General features: G+C 36.1%; 1 protein-coding gene across 1 annotated transcript in view; it reads left to right on the forward strand.

Moving 5' to 3' along the window:
• The window catches only part of HEATR5B (HEAT repeat containing 5B), a 71,585-nt gene extending 47,834 nt beyond the window's left edge, over positions 1-23,751 (forward strand). The window contains exons 24-35 of the mRNA XM_081100631.1: positions 430-611; positions 3,818-3,886; positions 8,077-8,256; positions 10,605-10,842; positions 11,788-12,042; positions 14,011-14,138; positions 15,903-16,047; positions 16,789-17,055; positions 18,516-18,740; positions 20,502-20,653; positions 22,142-22,355; positions 22,768-23,751. Coding sequence (XP_080956757.1) covers positions 430-611; positions 3,818-3,886; positions 8,077-8,256; positions 10,605-10,842; positions 11,788-12,042; positions 14,011-14,138; positions 15,903-16,047; positions 16,789-17,055; positions 18,516-18,740; positions 20,502-20,653; positions 22,142-22,355; positions 22,768-23,072 — 2,360 coding nt within the window. The 3' untranslated portion in view covers positions 23,073-23,751. The remainder of the gene's footprint in view (positions 1-429; positions 612-3,817; positions 3,887-8,076; positions 8,257-10,604; positions 10,843-11,787; positions 12,043-14,010; positions 14,139-15,902; positions 16,048-16,788; positions 17,056-18,515; positions 18,741-20,501; positions 20,654-22,141; positions 22,356-22,767) is intronic.
• The last annotated feature ends 98 nt before the right edge of the window (positions 23,752-23,849 follow it).

Genomic DNA, 23,849 nt, shown 5'->3' on the forward strand with positions numbered 1-23,849 from the left:
ATGGAAGCTTTCTTGAAAGTGTTTCTCTGTTATTTTTAAACACACTGAAATATGTAAATCACAAATGCTTTATTAAAGAAATTTATTTCATTTCTTTTTTTTTTAAATGGAAGTGGTATCACTGCTTTCTCTCTCTTTTTAAAAAGATATATTTTATTGATTTTTTACAGAGAGGAAAGGAGAGGGATCGAGAGTTAGAAACATCGATGAGAGAGAAACATCAGTCAGCTGCCTCCTGCACACCTCCTACTGGGGATGTGCCCTCAACCAAGGTACATGCCCTTGACCGGAATCGAACCTGGAACCCTTGAGTCCACAGGCTGACGCTCTATCCACTGAGCCAAACCGGTTAGGGCTCATTTCATATTTTTATGTTATTATATTTATTTTTGGGAAAGTTTTCCTTTTGCCTTCTATTTTTATTTTTAGATGACCTCTTGGTACTTCATCTTTCTGACCTGATTCGTATGGCATTCATGGCTGCAACTGATCACAGTAACCAGCTGCGGATGGCTGGGCTTCAAGCACTTGAAGACATTATCAAGAAGTTTGCATCTGTACCGGAGCCAGAATTTCCAGGTCATGTGATTCTGGAGCAGTATCAAGCTAATGTGAGATATTCTATTTATTTAAAATTTTAAAATTGATCTTTTGAGTGATCATTAAAGGAGTGAAGATTCCCTGGAAAAATGTATTTGGAACTGCACCCTATTTATTCAGGTAGAAGGCATATTTCTACTGCCATTGTCGGTTACATAGTTTGAATCAACCCACAGTTGCAGGAACAATAGTATAAAACTTGTCACTATTTTTAAGTCACGATAGCATGTTAGTGATAAAACTAGAATAGAAATTCTAGCTTGGCTTTCCTGTCTTGTGTTTACATATTTAGCATACCACTTAAAAGTCAAAGAGTATTGTGGATTTCTTGCCATTATTTTTACATATCAAGACTTTATAAGCATTTTTAAAAATGAAAAGCAATGGTGCCCTCTATGCTGAAGGATAAATTAACTTTTAATAACAGCAGATAAAATATTACTGAAAGAATTAGATACTTGCAAGATTTTTTTATTTCATTCTAAAAAGGATGCATTTTTCATGAGATTTATCCCTTTATTAGTTATTCAGATGAGGCACAATAGATGTGTTCCAAAAAATAGTAGGTTATGTAAAAGCAAAGAACTTATGCTAGCAAGGAAAGAATAAACTTTTTCTTTTTAATGTGGTTATACCAAAATCTTGGTTCTGTCTATACCACACCTTATCTAAAAGCTATGCTCAAACCTAAACAAAGTGGGAATATGTATAATCCATTGTTTTCCCATCATAAGTATAGGTGAGGAAGTTATAGACTTGAGCCCAGCTGGCTACCAAAAATCTGTATACAATTGTTTACTCTCAAATACTCAGCCTATTAGAATAAAGTCCTTTTGTGTGTTTTTTAAACTTTTTATCTATAATAATAAAAGCATAATATGCTAATTAGACCAGAGGATTTTCTGGATGAAGCCGGGGCTGGTAGGGAAGCCCGGTCCTGGGTGCCTGCCAGCGGCTGGAGGGAAGCCCAGGTCCCAGGTGCCAGAGGGAAGCTGGTGCCGGCAGCCGAGGGAAGGAAGGCCTACTCTTTCACGAATTTTGTGCATCGGGCCTCTAGTTTATAAATAATTTCAAACAGAAAAGTTGCAAGAATAGTAAAAAAAAAAGTCATATCTTTTACTTATAATTGCCAATTGTTAATTTTGCCTCATTTGCTTTAACATTGATAGTGTCTGTCTCTCCTCTCTCTCTCTCTCTACACACACACACACACACACACACACACACTCTTATTTCTGAATCATTTAAAAGTAAATGATTTAGCCGAAACCGGTTTGGCTCAGTGGATAGAGCGTTGGCCTGCGTACTGAGGAGTCCTAGGTTCGATTCCGATCAGGGGCATGTGCCTGGGTTGCGGGCACATCCCCAGTGGGGGATGTGCAGGAGGTGGCTGATTGATGTTTCTCTCCCATCGATGTTTCTGACTATCTCTCTCCCTTCCTCTCTGTAAAAAATCAATAAAATATATTAAAAAAATAAATAAAAATAAAAAAATAAAAGTAAATGATTTAAACCATGTACCTTTACCTTGAACACTTCAGTCTATATTTCCAGCGGGTAAGAACATTATCTTACATAATCACAGAACAGTTATCAATTTCAGCAAACTTAACATTGCTAAACTATTTTTATATAATCTATCATATTCCACTTTTATTAGTTGACCCAATAATCTCTTTTGTAGTATTCTCCTTCAGTATAGGACCCACTTACTAGCTCTGCAATTATTTGATTATTGCAATGCTAACACTGCAGTTAATTGCCATGTGTCTTTAGTCACAGAGAGGGGCTCTTTATTCATTTCCAAAGTGCTGTTGATATGCCTTAGCTAGTGAATCTCTAGTGAAAGGGAAAAAATCTCAAACTAGGGGTTGACTACATTTAATTCTTCATTTAGTTCATACGTATTAAATCTAATGTAGTTAAGAATCTGTAATTGACGTTGGCTTATTAAAACTAAAGCTCAAATCCCTTCACTTATTCCTATATAACAAGAGTATATGAAATAATATTTCTTGAACAACCTTTTTTTTAAAGCATCCCTCTTAAAAAAATAGTTTATTGATTTTTAGAGAGAGAGGAAAGGAGAGAGAAACATCAGTGCAAGAGTGCAACATGCCTCCTGCATGCCCCCCACCTGGGGATTGAGCCTGCAACCGGGGGTATGTGCTCTTTCCCAGGAATGGAACTGGAGACCTCCCAGTGCATGGGAGGATGCCCACCCAACTGAGTCACACCAGCCAGGGTAAAGCATCTCTCTTTCTTCCTTTTTTTTAAAAAAAATATTTGTGTTGATTTCAGAGAGAGGAAAGAAGAGGGAGAGAGAGATAGAAACATCAATGATGAGAGAGAATCATTGATTGGCTGCCTCCTACAAGCTACTGGGGATTGAGCCTGCAACCTGGGCATGTGCCCTGACCTGGAATCGAACCATGACCTCCTGGTTCATAGGTCAATGCTCAACCATTGAGCAACATTGGTCAGGCTGCAAATCATCTCTTTTTGAGGTGAAATAATCTCTTAAGTTTTTTTTTAGTGACTACAAATGTTTAGTAATTATTTAAAGGAATTGATCCAGTTATATAAAATTCATGAAGTAAATATTGTTAGAAATATGTTTAGGAAAATATAAGCAAAAAAAGGATAGCAATTTTTGTTATCTCTGGGAACATCTGACTTTGTCAGAAAATCCTATTTACACTTAAATAAAAACAAAGGAAAAATAAACAAAATTCATTGCCTATTTGGTTAGTATTCATATAGATTTAATAATAACCTCCTGGAAAGCAAAAAAAATGGTATGGGTGAGTTTATCGAAACTGGAAAGAAAGAGAGATATAATAGCCCTGGCTGGGTGGCTCAGTTGTTTGGAGTGTTGTCCCATGCATCAAAAGGATGTGGGTTCCATTCAAGGTCAGGGCACATACCTAAGTTTCTAGTTCAGTCCCCAGTCGGAGCACATATGGGAGGCAACCCATCGATTTTTCTCTCTCACACCATTGTTTCTTTCTCTTCCATCCTCTCTCTGTCAAGTCAATAAAAACATATGCTCTGGTGAGAATTAAAGAGAGAGAGAGAGAGAGAGAGAGAGAGAGAGAGAGAGAGATAATAAAAAGGAAGGAACAAAATTGTGTTTTGTGTGTATTCATCTCCAAAGATTAAAGAGGCTTACTGTTTACTACTTAACTTTAAAAATAAGTTCTATTTATTTTTCTAGGTGGGAGCTGCTCTAAGACCAGCCTTTTCACAAGATACCCCATCAGACATAATAGCAAAAGCTTGCCAGGTAAGAAGAAAAAATGGTTTTCTATGGCTTTGGTCTATAAATTCATAGATATCTTAGAATTTCACTTCCAAAAAAGAAGATAGAGTGCTCGCTTCGGCAGCACATATACTAAAATTGGAACGATACAGAGAAGATTAGCATGGCCCTTGGGCAAGGATGACACGCAAAAAAAAAGAAAAGAAAAATTAAATAACATTTATTTTTATCTTGGTAATATAGCAGTAACAGTTTCATTTTTATTTTGTATTAAATGATGAAATAGAAACTGTTAATCACACTCCCCCCACCCCTTTTTTTTAAAATCATAGCTGAGGACATGACTTTGGGATGCATAGCTTTTATATAACCCAGAAATGAACAGAAATATGACAGTCATAAGAGGGACTAAAATAAATGTAAGATCTCAAAATCTAGAATAATTAAAGAATGTATAATGACAATTAGATAACAAAAGATTTCTTTGACTATAGGCTGCAAAAATTCTACAAATTTCTGGGTATTAAATTATCCAAAAGAGAATTTCACAGTATGGATATTTCATTGCAAAATTAATCTCCGGGGATTTTCTTACATTATTGTATCTGAAGAGATATACCTTTAGTAAGTTCCTCTTTTTTATTATGCCTCATCCTGAAAAAGGATTCATGCATTAAGCTCTAATCTTTCAGAAAATCAGATTCTTCATCTATTTAAGGATAGAATAGAAACAACTCTCCAGGTTTTCAGGAGTACAAAACTATGGTCTGTCATTATTGTTTAGAATCCACAAACAAGCTACATATATCCTCAGAGAATGTTCTCTTTGCAATGATGATTGGAAATTCTGACTTTGTTCTCTCAGTGGCTGAATGGATTTACCTCTTCCTTCCATTAAGACTTATTTTTCTGAAGCCAGCTGTCTTAATGGTGGCCTTCAGAGAAATGAACTGCTCCCACCAATAGCAGACCAGAGAGAGAAGAGGGAGCCTTGTTTAAGAAAGAAGTCTGGGGACCATAGTACAAACCCTGGAGTTAGAGTAGGTCGTTTGCTTTGGCATACAGAAATCACAGTCATGTATAAATAAATATATCATAGTGCTGTTTCAGAGCAGAGTATTTAATTAGAGAAAACCTGCTACAAAGTTCCTGATCATTAGAAAAGCAAAGGCTATTAGAATTTTATTTTGTGAGTGAGTAGTATGAAAATTTCCTGTTAGTGAATTTGCCTTAAGCATCTTATTTCTTATGTGGCTCTAGCTGCTTTTCCAATAAGCAGTTTCTTTTTCTCTAGTGTCGGGCATACATTTTTGACCTCCTATCCTTCTGTTTCTGGAAGAAACTCTGGTTTTGAAATACCTGGAGAGGTGTTTCCTTAAGGGCAAGTAAGGACTTGGCTTCAGGCAGATCATGAAACATGGCATCCCAGTTTGTTTACTAGATAAATGTAATATTAAACCTGGAAATCAGGGTAATTCTTCGATATTATAGGAAGACCTTCAGATGTAACGCAATTGGGGACAGTAATCAGTGGATTAATCAAACATTACTTCAAGCAGGGTAGAAATCATAACATATTACATACTTTAAATATTGACTTCAGCTTAAAACTTACAAATGTGCACTTATTCACCACTCTTTTGCTCCAAGTCCAAGATCTTTTCTCTGGTTATGATTTTGCTGATTCAGTGCTGCTTTGTCTTTTTGGGTAAACCAAGCCCTATTGCAGTATCTGCAATTTCTAATTTCATGTTCTTTAAAGTGGTAAATGTACTTAGGTTTTTGCAAAGTAAACTTAGTGCCAAGTCTCAATCTTTACAATTTTCCCCAACTTTTAGTTATATTTCTACCAAATTTTGCAGAAATATTTATCAGCTCTATCCAGTATGTTTTGTTTCCTTAGGAATAACAACTCTTTTTTCTCATATTTATAGTTAATCTTTTTCACTTTACTTATTTATTTATTTTTTAATCTTTTTCACTTTAAATGTCATGTTTTCAACATTGTTTTGACTGGCATTTTATTTTGCCATCAGTATGTTTATGATTGATAATATTAAAATATCCTTATTAATTTTTATTCAATTTAGTTTGAATCCTTTGAGAATAAGATTATAAGAATATAATAGTTACATAAATATTTATTCTCAACTTCTAAAAAGTTTTAAATATAGTCACACAGTCCATTAACCATGATTCAATATCCAAATGCTCTGAAAGCCAAAAGCTTTTGCATAATTTGTTTTATAGCAAAACCTTAGCTGACTGTACTCATTTGGCTCTGACATGAAGCTGAGTGAGACTCGAGTATTGGTTAATCTCTTTCGATGTGACTCGCACTATCTTTCACTCGCGAAATATCCATGTTAATTATGAGGTGCTCCCACACATCTTGCTTGTTGTCTTTCTTAATGAGGTTCATGTCCCTTGTTACCTTTTACCAAAATGTTGTGAACTGTGAAACATGTCTTGGCCCAAGGATTTCAGGTAAGAAAGTGAAGACTTGTAATTGTTGAATAAAGCTGGCACTTCCAGACCACCCTTCCTCTTAACATTCTTCCCTTGGCTCCAGTTATCACCACACTTACCTGGTTTTCCTTCTGCATTTCTAGCCTTTCAATTTCTTTCATTGCTTATTCTTACTCCATTTGTCCCTTAAGTAGAACTATTTTCCCTGTGTCTGCCCTTAAGACTTTTTTTAAATCCTCACCTGAGGATTGATTTTTGAGAGAGAGAGAGAGAGAGAGAGAGAGAGAGAGAGAGAGAGAGAGAGAAAGAAAGAAAGAAACATCAGTGTGAGAGAGATACATAGATTGGTTGCCTCCCCCGTATGTGCTCTGATGAGGAATTGAACCTGAAACCTAGATAAGTGCTGGCCGGGAATCAAACCTGCAACCTTGTGGTATATGGGATGGCGTTCCAATCAACTGAGCTACCCGTCCAGGGCAAGGCCTTTTTTTAAGCAGATCAATTCTTGAACAAATTCACCTAGTCACATTGCTTTAGTGACAGCCTTTGTGTGGAGCATTCCCAGGTCTACATAGTTCCCTTTGTCCTTGCTCCTGAAATCCAGACCCAAGTTTCTAGTCGCCTGCTGAATGTCTTTCCCGGGTCTCTAACTGGTACTTTGAACTCAGCATGTCAAAATGCTCACCACCAAGATCATGCTAACTTCTCATCACCAAACTTTTCTATTTTCTTACGTTATCTCTCTTAAGCAGTGGTATCGTATCACCTTCCTTCCATTAACAGCTTTGGCAGTCAAAATTTGGCAATTTTTGATTCCTCGCCCTTTTTGCATAGCTTTGTGCCCCACCCCCTAAAAATATTTAATGGGTTTCCAAACCTTGTGATTTCTACTTCCAAGTCTTTCCCTGATGCCTCTCCCTTTTTGTTCCATTCCCAGTTTGATCACTGTCATCTCTGTTTCATAGTATTGTAATAGTCACTTAACTGAACACATTGCTTACTATCTATACACATTCATTCTATGCATCAATACTGGAGCAGGCTTTCTACTGGAGCACAGTTCTAATAATATCCCCCTGCTCAGAAGCCCTGGAAACTCATGATTACCTACAGAACAAGTCTGCATTCAGTTCTAATGGAATTTAAATTGTGCTACAATCTGATCTCAGTTAACTTTCCTACTCTTAGTTCTTCCCCCATGTAATAACTCCCCTATATCTATCCACACAAACCTTCCTGATATCTAAACATTCCCATTTTTCCTGCCAGAATTAATCTCTCCCTCCTTTTTTAAGTGTAGTATTGTAGTCGTAAATGTTCTCATGGGTTCATTCAATCTGTTTTCTTTCCTGAGGACAGGGACTAGATCTTCTCCCCTTTAACTTAAAAAAAAAAAATCTCATAGTACCCAGAATAACCCTTTGCTTATAGTAAACAGAAATGTTGTTGAATTGAAGAATTGTTCACAACTGACCTGATTTAGATGGAAAATCTTTTCTGGTAAAATTTTTGTCCAATTAGACAATGGACACATGACAAGTAAATATTGTTTTATTTGCCACATCATTGTACAGTAAATTCCATACTTGCTGTTTAGTTATTAAAACTAATATTAAAGCATAGCTTTGTGGTTTTTTGTTTTGTTTATTGGTTTTGTTTTGTGTTTCTTCCCTCAAGGAAAAAAATATATTTTATATTAAATGTTAATATTTTTATACAACAATTTTAAAATTTTCTTTGGCTAGGTGTGTAGTACATGGATTGGAAGTGGAGTTGTCAGTGACCTCAATGATCTTCGTCGAGTACACAATCTGCTTGTTTCTTCTCTGGACAAAGTTCAGGCTGGAAAAGGATCTTCCAGCCAGCTGTACCGAGAGAGTGCCACGACCATGGAGAAACTGGCTGTTCTTAAAGCTTGGGCAGAGGTAACTGTGCCTGTTGTTTTGAACTGTTTCTCCATGTATGAGAAAATGTGTCTCTTTTCTTACAGGTTAAAAAAAAATCTATTTTTTTAAAATATATTTTTATTGATTTCAGAGAGGAAGGAAGAGTGAGAGAGAGATAGAAACATCAGTGAGAGAAAATCATTGATCAGCTGCTTCCTGCACGCCCCACACTGGGGATCGAGCCTGCAACCTGAACATGTGCCCTGACCGGGAATCAAACTGTGACTTCCTGGTTCATAGGTTGATGCTCAACCACTGAGCCATGCAGGACGGGCTGATTTTTTTATTTTTTAAAACTGACCTTTATATCAAATATATTTGTTCTTTCTCACTAAAATTCATAAACATATCTCAAAAGAACTCTCATAAATCTTTTGAGTATTATATTTTTAATGAGTTTTGTAAAAACTTCTATATTGAGGAAGGGCTCTCTGTACTTACTATGGGGGCAGTAGGCAGGGAAAACATACAAATACAAATAATAGAAAATAATTTAGGCCAAGAGTTTTTTGTTTGATCAAATTTCAGGAGACTTGCCACCACTCATTTGTACCCAGGCTCCAGGTTGCAGGGGATATTTGTGTGTTTTTCTTTTGTTTTTTTTATAACTCTTTATTGTTGAAAGTATTACATATGTCCCCTTTTTACCCCCATTGCTCCCCCCCCCCCATTTTGTTTTTTAATAGCTCGTTGTCTCTGGGAACATGTGACCTGGTCAGAAATGATGGTATTAAGTAAATAGAAACATTTTGGGGGGCTTATTTTTCTAGTTAGATATTACACAAGAAAAATACAAAAATTAGAAGTATAAGTAAAATAAAAAAGCAGACTCAATTCTGCATCTGAGTTTCATTCATTCATTACACAAATCATTTAGTGTTTGTTAGTTGCCAGGCACAGTACCTAGGCACTGAGTGTAGTAAAGTGGGGAAGATAGATCATTAAAAACAAGTTTTAAAAGCATTCCTTCTTTTAGCCCTTTTTTCACTCCCCTATCATTGTACTAGTCTGCGACTTCATGGAAGGCTAAAACCATGTACTACTATTTGTCTTTGTTGCCTCAGGTCCTACCACAATAGCAAATATGAGGCAAAAATAAGTACCTAGTAAGGATTTGATGAGTGAATGGTTAAATATACTGCAGTGCTTATGAGAGGTTTTTGTAAAATGTCTGTATAATAATAAATATGGGGTAAGCAGTTTAAAATCACTAAAAAATATGAATGTGATACATTTATAACTTGAGATCCAAAGTCCTTACATCAAAAATTAATTGGCTTCTGTTTCTAAATATTCAGGGTTAGTATTTCTGACTGACTGTAACTATTACAGATCATTGCAGTGTTAAAGAATGCTTTTTCTCAAAAATGAAGATTCATTGTTTCCTGTAATTATTGTCTAGAACTTAGAATGACTGCACCGTAGCTGTGTGTTCATTGTAGGAATAGAGATAAGACCCTGCCATCCATCAAGAAGCTTACAGTGTATACACACATACATAGACTTCCTCATTGAGTACAACGAAGATATCACCGTGTAGGGGAAATCAATTTTCTCAAGATTTTTACCTGGTACAATTTTCTTTCTTACTCTATACTCTTGCTCCCTCCCCCCCCCCCTTTTTTCATTTTTCATTGATATGTGATTCAGCTTTGTTATGTGTCAGTTGCCAAAGCCTAAATGTATGTACAAAGACAAAACAAAGGTAGAATCTTTAAAGTTATGTTTTAGGAAGTTGCAAGTATACATCTTTTTGGTTTTAAAAAGTGGAGAGAAAGGCTACAGATAATATATGTCACTAGTAAATTATATTCTTGGCTTAGCTATCTGTTGCAAAGACTGGATTGCTAAATATCATTTACGGATATGTAAGAAGGGGGTTAGAAGGATATTTATGGAAATCCCTTCTCTGACCTCTTCTCCCCTCAGCCATTTTCTTTGAATGTTGGAGTGTATTTAATAAGTCTGTGAAAGTGGAGGCAGTAAACAGGAAATTGTGCCGTATGGTTAAAAAAAAGAAAAAGAAAAAGAAAAAAACACATAAAAGGGGGCTTTGTAAAGTAGAACAAGAGAAGCCAGAAAAAATTCAGAGGATTCTACTAAAGAATATGCCGTGAGTGGAATACTAGTCAGAAGTCAGATCAATGAAAAAGATTGCATCCAAAGCAGCTAGAATTATTCTTTTGAGGTTATCAGGAGATCATCAGGTTGTATACTCTGTAGTATTTATATCCAATTATCTTTTATGATTTAACTATGTAATCATAACAACTTCAAAAGCTCTTAAAAATTATGCTTTGTTTCTCCTCCTGATACAATCTTACTAGGTATATGTGGTTGCTATGAATATTAAAAAGGAAGCAGAGTCGAAACCAAAAAGAGCAATTAAAAATACTGATGATGATGATGATGATTATGGTACCATAGATGAACTACCACCAGATAGTTTAATAACACTTGTACAACCTGAACTGCCCACACTCAGCCGCCTGTGGTTAGCAGCATTAAAAGACTATGCACTTTTGACTTTACCAGCTGAATTTGCCAGCCAGCTCCCCCCAGATGGTAAGTACTGCATTCAGAGTTATGCTTTTATGGCGTTCTGAGGAGTAATTAAACAAATGGAATTGGTGGAGGCTAAGCAACAGTTATAATAGCATCTTAAATTTCTGTGAACTTCAGCTTGGCATTCTCTCACTTAGAGCATGTTCTCCATATTGAATTTGTGAATTCATATAGAGCATTAAACTTACTTGTTAGCCAAAGCAAAAATGTTCTCACTATTATAGTGCTAACCATGAGTTAGGGTGTTCTAAATAACTATGCATAACAAGTAATTATGCAGAAGCATGATGAAGTATATTGCTGAGCTGGTCAGTGTGCGTGTGCAAGGACAGGTGGGGAAGTCCTCAGTTTGGTACTGAAAACAGGTGCAGGGAAGAATGGCAGAAGAAAGGAAAAAAGAAAGAAGCAACATAGTTCCCTGGCTATGACAAAAGAGAAGGTGATAAGGGTTTTATGTGTCTCTGGCAACAATGAAGAGGAAGCCTGTGGCCTCAGGGTAGGGATGCTCTTTTGTATGTGCTGTGGTCTGAATGTTTATGTCTCCTCAGAATTCCTTGCTAAAACCTAACCTCTATTGTAAGGGTATTAGGAGCTGGTGCTTATGTCCTGAGAGTGGAGCCCTCATCAATAGGATTAGTGTCCATATAAAGAGACCCCCCCCAACAGTGCTCCGTAGCCCCTTCCAGCATGTGAGAACACAGCACAAAGGTGAACAGGAAGAGGGCCCTCAGTGAACCATGCTGGCACCCTGGTCTCGGACTTCCAGCCTCCAGAACTATGAGAAATAAGCTTTTGTTGATATAAACCACCCAATCTGTGGTATTTTGTTGCAGTAGTCTGAATGGACTAAGACAGTATGCAATGAGTATTTTTAGTTAGTTGTACATAAGTGAGTGAACAATTAGAATACAAGTAATGTTTTTGATTGATTTGATTGTTTCATAGGTGGAGCATTTTATACTCCCGAGACCATTGATACAGCTAGACTTCACTACCGGAATTCCTGGGCCCCAATTCTCCATGCAGTGGCCCTTTGGTTAAACAGCACAGGATTTACATGTTCAGAGTCAGCAGAAGCAGCTGCTGTATCTGGTTTACAAAAACGTCCTGCGTCCGTCAATTTAAACCAAGCATCAGGAGCAACGCCTAGTGCTAAGTCTTTACCAGAAATTAACAAAGACAGGATGCATCTGATTTTAGGTAGGTGAATCATGTTAATGTACTTCAAGATGTGTCACTATGAAAATTTATCTGTAGGGGGGAAAAACTTCCTTCTACCCTTTTAGGTTCTGTGGCTGGTCCAAGAATCAAACCCACAATAAAACAGGTTAACAGGAGGAAAGCATACAAAGTTATATAATATTTTTACATGTACACAGAAGTCTTTAGAATGAAAATGAAGAACTGAAGTAGCTGTTAGGCCCAAAATCTTGTCTACCATTTTACACAAAGAGCAATAAATTGTGGAGCTGTGACAAATCAAAGGGGTTTGGGCCAGGGGCAGTAAATTGTGGGACAGTGACTAGGAAATATATGGGAGAAACTAATGGAATATAAGGGTTGATTTAGTAGGTTTGCTTACATGGGTCTATTTTGACATAGATTCCCACTGTCTGGTAATAAGAATGTTCTTTTCCTGATACAGGGAGGGCACCTTTATCAGTAGACTTTCTATGACCTGATTTGGAGTACAAATTGGTCAGAGAGCTCTTTCTACACCTGCTATTTCTCAAGTACCTTCAGCTCAAAATAATTAATACGGCAAAGAGGCTTGTTTTAGTGTGGGATATTCTGGAATCCTTTATATCTTTCATTTTAAAGCTATGAAAAGTTTTACATAGCAGTTCAGAGAAGGAAAGGAGGATTTTAAGCACATTTTCTAAGTTGTTAGCTGAATTTTTAATCTAAAAATTTAATTGTTAAAAAGTACTCTAAAAATTTTAGCCATCTTGTTTAGTAACAGAGCAATATTGAATAATTTTCAAGAAGCAAAATAAACTTTTTTTCCAATAACATATTTTTTTCACTTGGCACTTAACAAATTGCTCCTTGAGGAAATAATAAAATGCAAAGTTAAAGTAAATTGGAATAAATCTTAATTTAGAATTGCTTCATTGATGTCATACATTCTATTGAAGCTCTTAGCCATTTTATATTTTTCTAGGAGGGAAAAGGAACACTGTTGGTAATGTGAAATTATAGAATTTGTCAGTAGATCTTATAAATGAAAATATGACAGTCTTCCAAAACAATGACCTCGCCCTTATGCAAATTAAGAGCAGTTGTCCATGATATCCATCGTACCTCTTAAAAACTTTGTAGGTATAAAAATTTTTGGAAACCATTTAATGAAAAGTAATTTTATAAGTTATCATAAAATTATTCTTAATGTATTATTTTTAAATGCCCTAGAAACAAAAAAAAAGAATATTTTCTAAATCAATCTGATGATGTTCGAATTCCCCCCCTCCAATTTGATTATTAACCTAATTTTGCCAAAGCTACAATCTGTTAGTTTGGTTGCTTATTTTGGGAACGATTTTGAACTCTAAGGCATTAATAAATATATATTAAAAAGTAATTTGTAAGCCCACCAGTGTGGCTCAGTGGTTGAGCATCGACCTGTGAACAAGGAGGTCATGGTTTGATTCCCGGTCAGGGCATATGCCTGGGTTGTAGGCTCAATCCCCAGTGTGGGGTGTGCAGGAGGCAGCCGATCAATGATTCTCACTCATTAACGTTTCTTTCTTTTTTTAAATTGTTTTTCTTTTTTTTATATATAGGTTTTTTGTTTGTTTTTTTAAATTGATTTCAGAGACGAAGAGAGAGTTAGAAACATCAGTAATGAGAGAGAATCATTGATTGGCTGCCTCCTGCATGCCCCCTACTAGGGATCGAGCCCAAAAACCTGGGCATGTGCCCTTGACTGGAATCAAGCCCAGGACCCTTCAGTCTACAGGCCAATGCTGTATCCACTGAGCCAAACCAGCTAGGGCATCATCATTAATGTTTCTAATTCTCTCTTCCTCTCCCTCTCCCTTCCTCTCTTAAATAAAAAATACATATATTTTAAAGTAATTTGTAAAAATAATAGATATAGAGAAAAAAAATTGGTGTCAAAGTAATTGTATTTTATATTGACAAATGCTTTCATTTTGTACATTGCAGGTGTGAGTATACAGTTCCTTTGTTCCCCTAGACCTGAGGAGCCTACTGAACATGTTACAGCATGTCTACAGGCCTTACATACCTTGCTAGATTCTCCTTATGCCCGGACCCATATTGCAGAAGATCAGGTATAGACTATTTCTATAATAGATCATTAATTGTATGCTTTGTTTTCACCATATTTATCTTAAGATAATTTTCTCACATATGAAATATTATATAGTAACTAGTGGCCCCATGCATGGATTCGTGCACATTGAAAGGAAATTAATTAGAAGAAATATTTTAATATCACTATTCGCCCTTTCCCTATAATAGAAGTGTCAGAGATGAAAGAAAATTAGTAAAATGTATATGAAAATAATATATAAATTGATTAGTAAATAAACAATAACAACATGATAAAACAATAACAAAGACATGATATAAAAACAAAAACATGATATAAAAACTATTGATAAAAACAATGACTGATAAATTGATTAAACTTATTCTAGTATCTCCCTGTATACTATATTAAGAGTAAAAACACTTTCAGAGTGCTTGACTAATTTCCCTTGTGATGAAGTATTTACAACTTTAACATCACATGCTCTTTGAACTCGAGAGAAAGCAACATATAACTGATGATGTCCGAAAACAGGTTCAGGTAGGAATATTCCTACTCTCTCTGGATTGGCGCCAGCAAGAGCTTTATATGTATCATGCATGCTAAGTCAACGTTTATTTTTAAACTAGAGGCCTAGTGCACGAAATTCGTGCACGGGTAGGGTCCATAGGACTGGCGGGTGATCAGGGTTGAACGGGGCCTTTCTTCCCCTCCAGCTTCTGGCTGCTGGCCGGGCCTTTCCTTCCCCTGGCTGCCAGCTGTTGGCCAAGGCCTTCCTTCATTCCACGCTGCCCCCTGGTGGTCAGCACACATCATAGCTAGTGGCCGAACTCCCAGTTGGTCAAACTCCCAAGGGGACAATTTGCATATTAGCCTTTTATTATATAGGATTGCCAATGCACATCATATGTACAGGCCGGACGGTTGGACGATGGACGGTCGGTCACTTAGCCTTTTACATATATATAGATTACTCAGGGCTTTGGCTTTATCTAAGATCCCATACTGAATGTGGGGTGATCAGGCACAACTAGACTAGAGACAGTCACTATACCTTCTTTGATTTGTTCATCAACAGACAAATAAAACTAGAAATTTAAGGAATGACCTTAGTCCCAGTTTATGATTCTACTGATAAAGAACTGAAGTAATTTATAAGACTGTTAAATGAATTATGCTACTTTTAAATGTTTGAGGAAGTTTTATCTCTCACTTAATGCAAATTTTTTGCACTGGTTCAAGTACTTATCTCAACAGTTCAATAATTGACTTTTTTTAATTTGTTTATGAAATATTTAGAGGACTTTATCCATGTTATGGGATGGGTTTGATGTGGAAGATGTGAATAAGGGGCTTAAAGTGAGTGGTGATTATTTGTAGCTGCTGAGATGAAATGAAGAGGGACTACCTGAAGTGCCTGGAATCTCTGGTAGACACCTCTTGGGGGCTCAGTTTAGATTGAAAATCATAAACTGTAGAGTCACTGGACTCAAGCAATACTGCTTAGTTCAAGCGGAGGAAAGAAATGGTAGAGTGATCATTTTTTAATATAAAAATTATTTAAACATATAAATAACAAAGTAGTTTATTGACTGAAAATATGTTGGCATAAAATGTGACCATTTCTCAAAATTGTGATAGTGTTTTTATTAGAGTCCTATATGTTCATTTTAGCTACCATATTTCTTTATTTTTACATGTATATTTTCTTAGATTTCAAATAATATAAATTTATCTTTTGAAATTAAAATTAATTAAATGTATCTGTATTAATTTATAATAGCTGATTGGTGTTGAGTTGCTGAGTGTTTTGCACCGCCTCTTACTGACCTGCAATCCACCATCAGTCCAGCTGCTGGTTACTGGAGTTGTACAACAGATAGTAAGAGCTGCTCAGGATTACTTGCAAGAAAAAAGAAACAGTCTAAGTATGCTCTAGAAATTACAGTAACTTTGACGTAGATTGCACTCTAATTTTTAAAACATTAATGCCAGGAAGTTTTGTGGGTTTTTGTTTTGTTTTTATCCTCACCCGAGGATGTGTATTTTTATTGATTTTAGAAATGAAGAGAGAGAGAGAAAGAAACTTTGATATAAGAGAAAAACATCCTTCAGTTGCCTCATGTATGCACCCTGACCGGGGATCGAACCCACAACCTAGGTATGTGCCCTGACTAGGAATCGAACCCACAACCTTTTGGTATACAGGACAGTGCTCCAACCAACTGAGCCACCCGGCCAGGGCGCCAGGAAGATTTTTTAATAAAAAAAAGTTAATCAGACATTGAGAAGCTTTGCAGTTGACTTTGCTTTCATTAAAAAGAACCAAATGAAATTTCTGTTAACTATTTTTCACCTTCTAAGTTGTCAGCTTCATAGGATTGAATTTATATTATGTGTTACTCGTATTATGAAATACATTTCTAATAAAAGTACCTAATAAAATTTTTCTAACTAAAAAATGGATTGTCCTTTACGTAAAAGGAGATGTCAATGAACAGAATTCCGATAAGAATTATTCTGAGAAAAACATGTTATATCAGTTAGACATTCAGTTATAAATTCTTTTGAAAGAATTTCTCAAATATATTTATTGCATTGTTTCAGCTACTATTTGTTTTGTGTAGGGTTGTTCGCTGGAAATTTCACCAAATTTTCTTTCACCCAAGGTGAAGATGACATGGAAAAAGAGTCCTGTCCTGTGCTGGGAGAAGGAGGTGACAGCGGTGGTCTTATTCCTGGGAAATCTCTTGTGTTTGCAACGATGGAGCTGCTGATGTTCATTTTAGTACGGCACATGCCACATCTCAGTACCAAGATGTCAGACTCCCCAAGTCACATTGCCTCTAAGACTCGACTGTCAGAAGAAAGTGCGCGTTTGGTGGCAGCCATAGTTACCATACTCTCTGACTTACCATCCCTTTGTTCACCTGCTGGTACAGTATTGATCACCATTTGAAAAATGCACTAATTACGGTAGACAGAGATGGCTGGCTTTTGATTTTAAGCACTATTATGACTTATTTTCCTCTTAAATCTCAAGTGTAAAAGGAGAAGGTGTTTTTTTTAAGGATTTGTTTATCTTTAGGAGCCTATAAGGATTTTTAAAAACCTAAAACCCAAGATGCTCTTTTCAGATATATTTCAGACAAACTTCAACAAAGAGATAGAACCACCCTTTGAGGGAAGACATTGAATATTAGCAGATAGACGCAAGGTGAAATTACTGACCCCTTTAGTTTCTGATCTGGTTGCCACCCTTTAGCAATACTGACAAACTAAAGAATGTCAGAGGAGAGTGTCAATCAAGTCTTTGAAGTAACTAAAGAAACTATAGCTGAAAAGTTAGTAGCTATTTGCAGATACCTAAAGAACTGCTGAGTGGAAAAGCAGACTTCCCTCTGTTTAGAAAGTAGAAATCGTATCAGGAGACACAAAGGTAAATTCCAGCTTAACAAAAGCCCACAGGTGTGAAAGTAATGGTTTCTCCATCATTAGAGCTTTGCAGGGCTTTGCAGGCAGACGACAGAATGGGAGAATGGTGACGAGAATCTTCCATTAAGTGGGAGGTTGAATTAATGACCTTGAAGCTCTTCCAGCTGCAAATTCCAGGATTCTGTCATTTCTTCTTTGCTTACCCATATAGTCTGTTTATCATTTACCTAGCTTGGTTAGGCTGACTTTAGTACACTGAAAATTGATTACACATCTTAGAATTGCTACAAGATTCAACAAGTTCCTCAAATATTTCTAAAAGTATGTATATGTTAGTGTTTTCCTATCTTCCTTTCTCTTTTCATTATGAAGGGCATGGCATACTATATAGATACAATATTAGAAGTAATAAAAACAAGGCTAGTTGGAAAACAAAGGAAAATATAATTCTGTCTTCTTTGAAATAATTTGCCTCCTTCCTTCCTTCCTTCCTCCCTCCCTCCCTCCCCCTCTCCCCCCTCCCCCCTCCCTTCCTCCTTCCCTCCCTCCCTTCCTTTTTTTAATAACATCAGAGAACATTTATTGGGTAAATTACAGAGGTAGAGGAAGTAATTCCCAGAAGAAATGGGCTTAAGAAACAAGATATAGAGTTAAAGGAAGGGCCCTTGAAGCTTGGGAGTGTGAAAGTTAATGGTAAGGTGCCTGGGAAGTGGGGGTAGGAGGGGGAAGGGAAAGGGAAAAGGAAAGGCACAGGTGTGCTCCTTGGAGGAAGAGCGCCTACTTTTATTGTTTTCGTTTGAAACATTGAACTATAGTAATAGTAATGCAATAAATTTTGAATAAAAACAAGGAAAAGAAGTAATGTTGGACCACAATCAATTGTAAAAAGTATAAAAAATTGAAACAATTATAATATGGGAACTGAAATATTGATAGAGTAACCTGATTGTTTTCATTTCAGGATGTATGACAATCCTTCCCACAATTCTGTTTTTAATTGCAAGAATATTGAAAGATACAGCAATAAAGTCTGCAGATAATCAGGTTCCTCCACCAGTTAGTGCAGCTCTTCAAGGGATAAAAAATATCGTGACACTTTCAATGGCCAAAACTGAGGATACTCAAAAACAGTGGACAGCGCTCATTCGTAGCACTCTTGCATGCATTCTGGAATATTCGCAACCAGGTAACCTAATCAGACTTAAAAATTTTAATACATAGCCTATCTGTTTCCTTATTATTAATTAATTGAATGCACTTGTGAGAAAAGTGCTGTTTAACACTGAATCAGCTCAGAGAGGTGTTTTAGTCACATCTTTCAGATATGAACTTCCGTACCCTTTTCTAGATATTGACTCTAAATATCCTTGTCTTAAAACTTCAATCCATGTTGGGAGATGTGACATGACCTTATTATTTCCTAAGCACTTCCTTACTTTCTGGCTCAAAGATATAGCAGGCTCATCTTGTATTATCCCTGTTACTCTAGTCACAATTTAAAAACAAAATGATACTTTGCTGATAAAGAAAAAATTGCTTGCAGTGTTCCAAACTCTGAGTTATATATTTTTCTCATTTCACCTAGAGTAATATTCCAACTCTAGAGTTCTCAGGTTCTTAACATTTATTGCTAAGGTTATTGTAAATTGGCTGAATCCTTTGAATTTTACATTCCTTTTTTTCTTTATATTAAGTTAGTGAACTTCTCAACTATTGTATTGTACCCTCATGATGAAATAATGTTAGCATGTCAAATGTATACATTCATAATTCCAATAAAAATTATGGTTGCATATTAGCAGTTGCCCAATTAACCCAAATTCACGTATATAGAATGTTGATAAGTTCAGCTGTGGAAGAAATGGTGATAACAAAATAGTTTACACTTCTTATTTTATACTAGAGGCCCAGCGCACAAAATTCGCGCGCAGGAACAGTCCCTAGGCCTGGCTTGTAATCAGGGCCATCTTCCCCAGCTGCCTGTAGCCAGCTCCACCTCCCGCCGCCATCCACCCCCAGTTCCCCGTTCACCATCAGGTGATCAGTGCCTGATGGCCAGGGGAAGGGACCAGGAGGTCGGCTGTTCCCACCTGCTCGCCGGCCCTGCGCCTGCCATGGGTGGCTATCAGGCAATCAAAGCCTGCCAGCCAGGGAAAGAGACCAAGAGGTGGTCAGTGCACCTCTTAGTGACTGGTCCAGCGTTCATTTGGGTCGTTCTACCATTAGGGTCAATTTGCATATTATTCTTTTATTATATAGGATGTTTAGTAGTATTGTTCTTTAGAATAACAAGACATATTTCCTGTATTTTTAATTACTTACTATATTTTTATTCAGTTATATTTATTCCTGAATAAATTATTGAAATAGTAAGAAATTCTTTAAAATTCTAAGAGTAATGTCTTTAGGAAATTTTGCAAGATTTTTTTGTTTATGGTTGTGTAGAATTTATAGGAAGGTGATACCACTAAGAAAAGTCTACTCTGGATTTTTAAGTTACTCAGAATATCTTAGCAGAATCATTTACTTTGTCGGAAGGAGAGAGGTTTGGAAATGTTTGATTAATCTAAACTCAAAAAAAGTTAAATGACTTTTAAATAATTTTATATTTTCATGTTATCTTTCATATGTAAATAAGCTTTCCCTATTAGAGTTCTTCTTAGGATTTATGCCTAAATTTTTTTCAATCACTATTGTACCATCCAGAAAAACCAGGAAAAAGGACTTAAATATAGAACTTCTAATAAAATATCCTCTATTTCCTCAATAATAGATGAGTTGTACTCATAAAGTTATTTCTGGACTATATTAGAATTAAGGCACACACTGCTATAAATGTTGTTGGGGGGAAAGAGGTTATTGTTCAAGATGGAAATTCCAAAACATTTGAGAAACAGCACGTTGCTTTCTTTTCATATTTTTCTATATTTCATTATTCATGTTTCAGAGGATTCCATGCCTATGCCTGATGAAGTAAGCATGCTCACGGCAATAGCGCTCTTCCTGTGGTCTGCTAGTAGTGAAATAATAGGAGTCCAGTCATTACAGAATGGCTGCATGAACAGGTTCAAAAACGCATTAAACTCATGTGACCCATGGGTAAGTTGTACTTAAAACAAGCATAGAGGGGTGGAGGGGTCAGTGGGAATAAAAAACAATAAAAAAGGGGACATCTGTAATACTTTCAACAGTAAAAATAAATTTAAGAAAAACATAAGCATAGAGGTAAATTTTCCACTTCATCAGGAAAAGTTCAGGTTGATTCATGAAAATGTACGATCTAGCAAATGAAAAACCTAAGTATTTGCTCTATAGCTTTTAAACAGAAAAACTCAAAAAGATCAGTAGGTTCAGACACTAAGGAGGACTTATATTTATATTTATTTACATATGCAAAAATTCCCCAATATTTAAAATATTTGGTTAACCCTGGCTTATACTGGTAAAAACTTTACATGAATCTATGATTATATTTTTCACTGTTTACTTAATGATATCAAGGGCATTAAAAGATAAATTTCTTATATTACATGTTTTAATGAACCAATTGGAAACTTTAGTTTTTCCAGAAAATAAGTTTTATTGTTTCACAATGTTAAAGTCTAAACTAATGTTTCTCAAACCTGCTACACATCCAAAAAAATCAGTTTAGTAATATGATCCTAGACTTACTGCTATGCTCCTGAATCAGAGATCTGTATTTTTAAAACATCCCCCGGGTATTTATTTCCAGCAAGGTTTGGCAACTTCTCTTCTAGCAAAGTGCTGAAGCAGTTTGATTCCACTGTTTGTCCCAGATGTTAATGGACCTTCCTTTCTTCCTTTTTTTTTTTTTTAATTAATCTAAAGTCTTTCTAATCTAAAATGGAGCCATTGAGACCTTACTTCCCAGGCCTAGAAACTTAAATTGGCATAAGCAGTCATTTCTAGGGAATTCAAATGGATTTGAGGTGTCTGAGCAATATATTTTTATAGCTTTGCTTGACGTCATTCAGTTATTAGCCTTCCTGTTAAATAGGTTAATGTAGGAGGGATGATTGTAAAATAAAGAAGAATTAAAAGCAGATATTAAAATTTCTGGTTACTAGGTTCTTCCAAACTATGGAAATATACAAATTATATAAGCATGGTAATTTGGCAATTAGACTATAAGTAATATTTGATTAATTTATTTTCAGTTACTTTTATTTAGTTAGCATATTAGTAGTTTCATAATTCTACTTCATTTCTGTAAGTAAAAAATGGCATTAATTTGTCCTGCATTTCTATTTTCATTCTGCACTGTCACATCTTTTCAGTATATATTAAGATGCAACGTGCCCTAGCCAGGTGGCCCAGTTGGTTGGAGCATCATCCCCTACACCATAAGGTTGTGGGTTTGATTCCCTGGTCAGGGCAAGTACAAGAGGCAACCAATTGATGTTTCTCTCTCACATTGATGTTTCACTCTCTTTCTCTCTTCTTCCCCCTTTCTCTAAAAAAAAAGTGTCCTCGGGTGAGGATTAAAAAAGAAAAAGATGCAATGTGATTGTACAGTAAATAAGAACTATCACACATGTTAAATGATACAATGATTTTCTTATGTAGGTTCAAGCCAAATGTTACCAGCTTCTCCTGTCAGTCTTTCAACATTCCAATCGTGCCCTTTCAACTCCCTACATCCACTCATTAGCTCCAATAGTAGTTGAAAAGCTAAAAGCTGTTGAAAGAAACAGACCAGCCAGTAACACAGAACTTTTAGCTGTTCAAGAAGGAATCAAAGTTCTTGAAACATTGGTTGCTCTTGGGGAAGAACCGAACAGTAAGTATTTTCTTATAAAAGCCACTAGTCTAAAATGAAGATCATCTGTGTGTGTGTGTGTGTGTGTGTATCTTATTTGATATTAGACACAGATCATTGCAACATTAAAACTAAATCTAAGGCTAATGCTATGCAAAACCCAAAGGTAAATGGTAAATATTTACTAAAGATAAACTAAAGGTGAAAAGTAACTATATATGTAAAATGTACAGTCTTAACAGGCCTGGTTTCCAGTCCTGGCATAACTTGGGCATTTAGTAAATATTAATATTAAGTGTGAGTTATTATTGAGGTCTAAAGTAGGTTTTGCATGTTTACTTATAATTCAGACTACTGTGCCTAGTTTTAAAAATGAAGTTTACTGTAATTTTCAGATTCGTGATCATCTTCAGACTAACTTTATTATTTGCAGGAGTCCAGTTACTTGCTCTTTTAGTTCCCACTTTGATTTCTTACCTGCTGGATGAAAATGCTTTTGCTTCAGCAAACACAGCCTCCAAAGATCTGCATGAGTTTGCACTCCAGAATTTAATGCATATTGGACCTCTGTATCCACATGCTTTCAAGACAGTAATGGGAGCGGCTCCTGAGTTGAAAGTACGTTTGGAAACTGCTGTTCGAGCAAGCCAAGCCAGCAAAGCTAAAGCAGCTACCAGGCAGCCAGCCCCTGCCGTACATTCTGCACCAACAATTAAGCTAAAAACAAGTTTTTTTTAATTTTCTATTCCATTCATCTCAACTAAGAGCTAATTAGTGATAGCCACTGTATCATTCCAGGCTATAGGTTTTACTTTATTTGTACATTGGTATTACATGCTTCTAGGTAAGTTAAGTGAAATAATGCTCAGGTTGTTTTCTGGTTTTGAAGGAGTGATTTTTTTTTTTTAAATATATTTTATTGATTTTTTACAGAGAGGAAGGGAGAGAGACAGAGAGCTAGAAACATCGATGAGAGAGAAACATCGATCAGCCGCCTCCTGCACATCCCCCCTGGGGATGTGCCTGCAACCCAGGTACATGCCCCTGACCGGAATCGAACCTGGGACCCCTCAGTCCGCAGTCCGACGCTCTATCCACTGAGCCAAACCGGCCTCGGCGATTTATTTTATTTTATTATGTGGTGAAGGTACTTTCCTTTTTCTCCTAATAGTGTTTCTCTTTTATTATTTAATTTATTTTTTAAACACTGAGTCAGTCTTTTAAATTTAAATGCTAAAAACAATTGTATCATGTAGCTGGGCTACCTATTGATATTGTCAAGCACTCAACATCTGTCATGAAAAATTTAATTGAAAAACAGAATGTAAGTTTTGAAGTTAGCAAAATAATGTAAATTGTCTGTTTTGTGGTGTACATATTATGAATAAAGTTGCATTTTCTTATTTCTCAAAATGTCCTACCTTTCTGATATGTCTCTTTATTTTCATATTAGACTAGAGGCCCAGTGCACGAAATGTGTGCACAGGATGGGGGTGTCCCTCAGCCCAGCCTGCA

The sequence above is a fragment of the Myotis nattereri genome, assembly GCF_964212035.1.
Source record: "Myotis nattereri genome assembly, chromosome: 10".
NCBI lineage: Eukaryota > Metazoa > Chordata > Mammalia > Chiroptera > Vespertilionidae > Myotis > Myotis nattereri.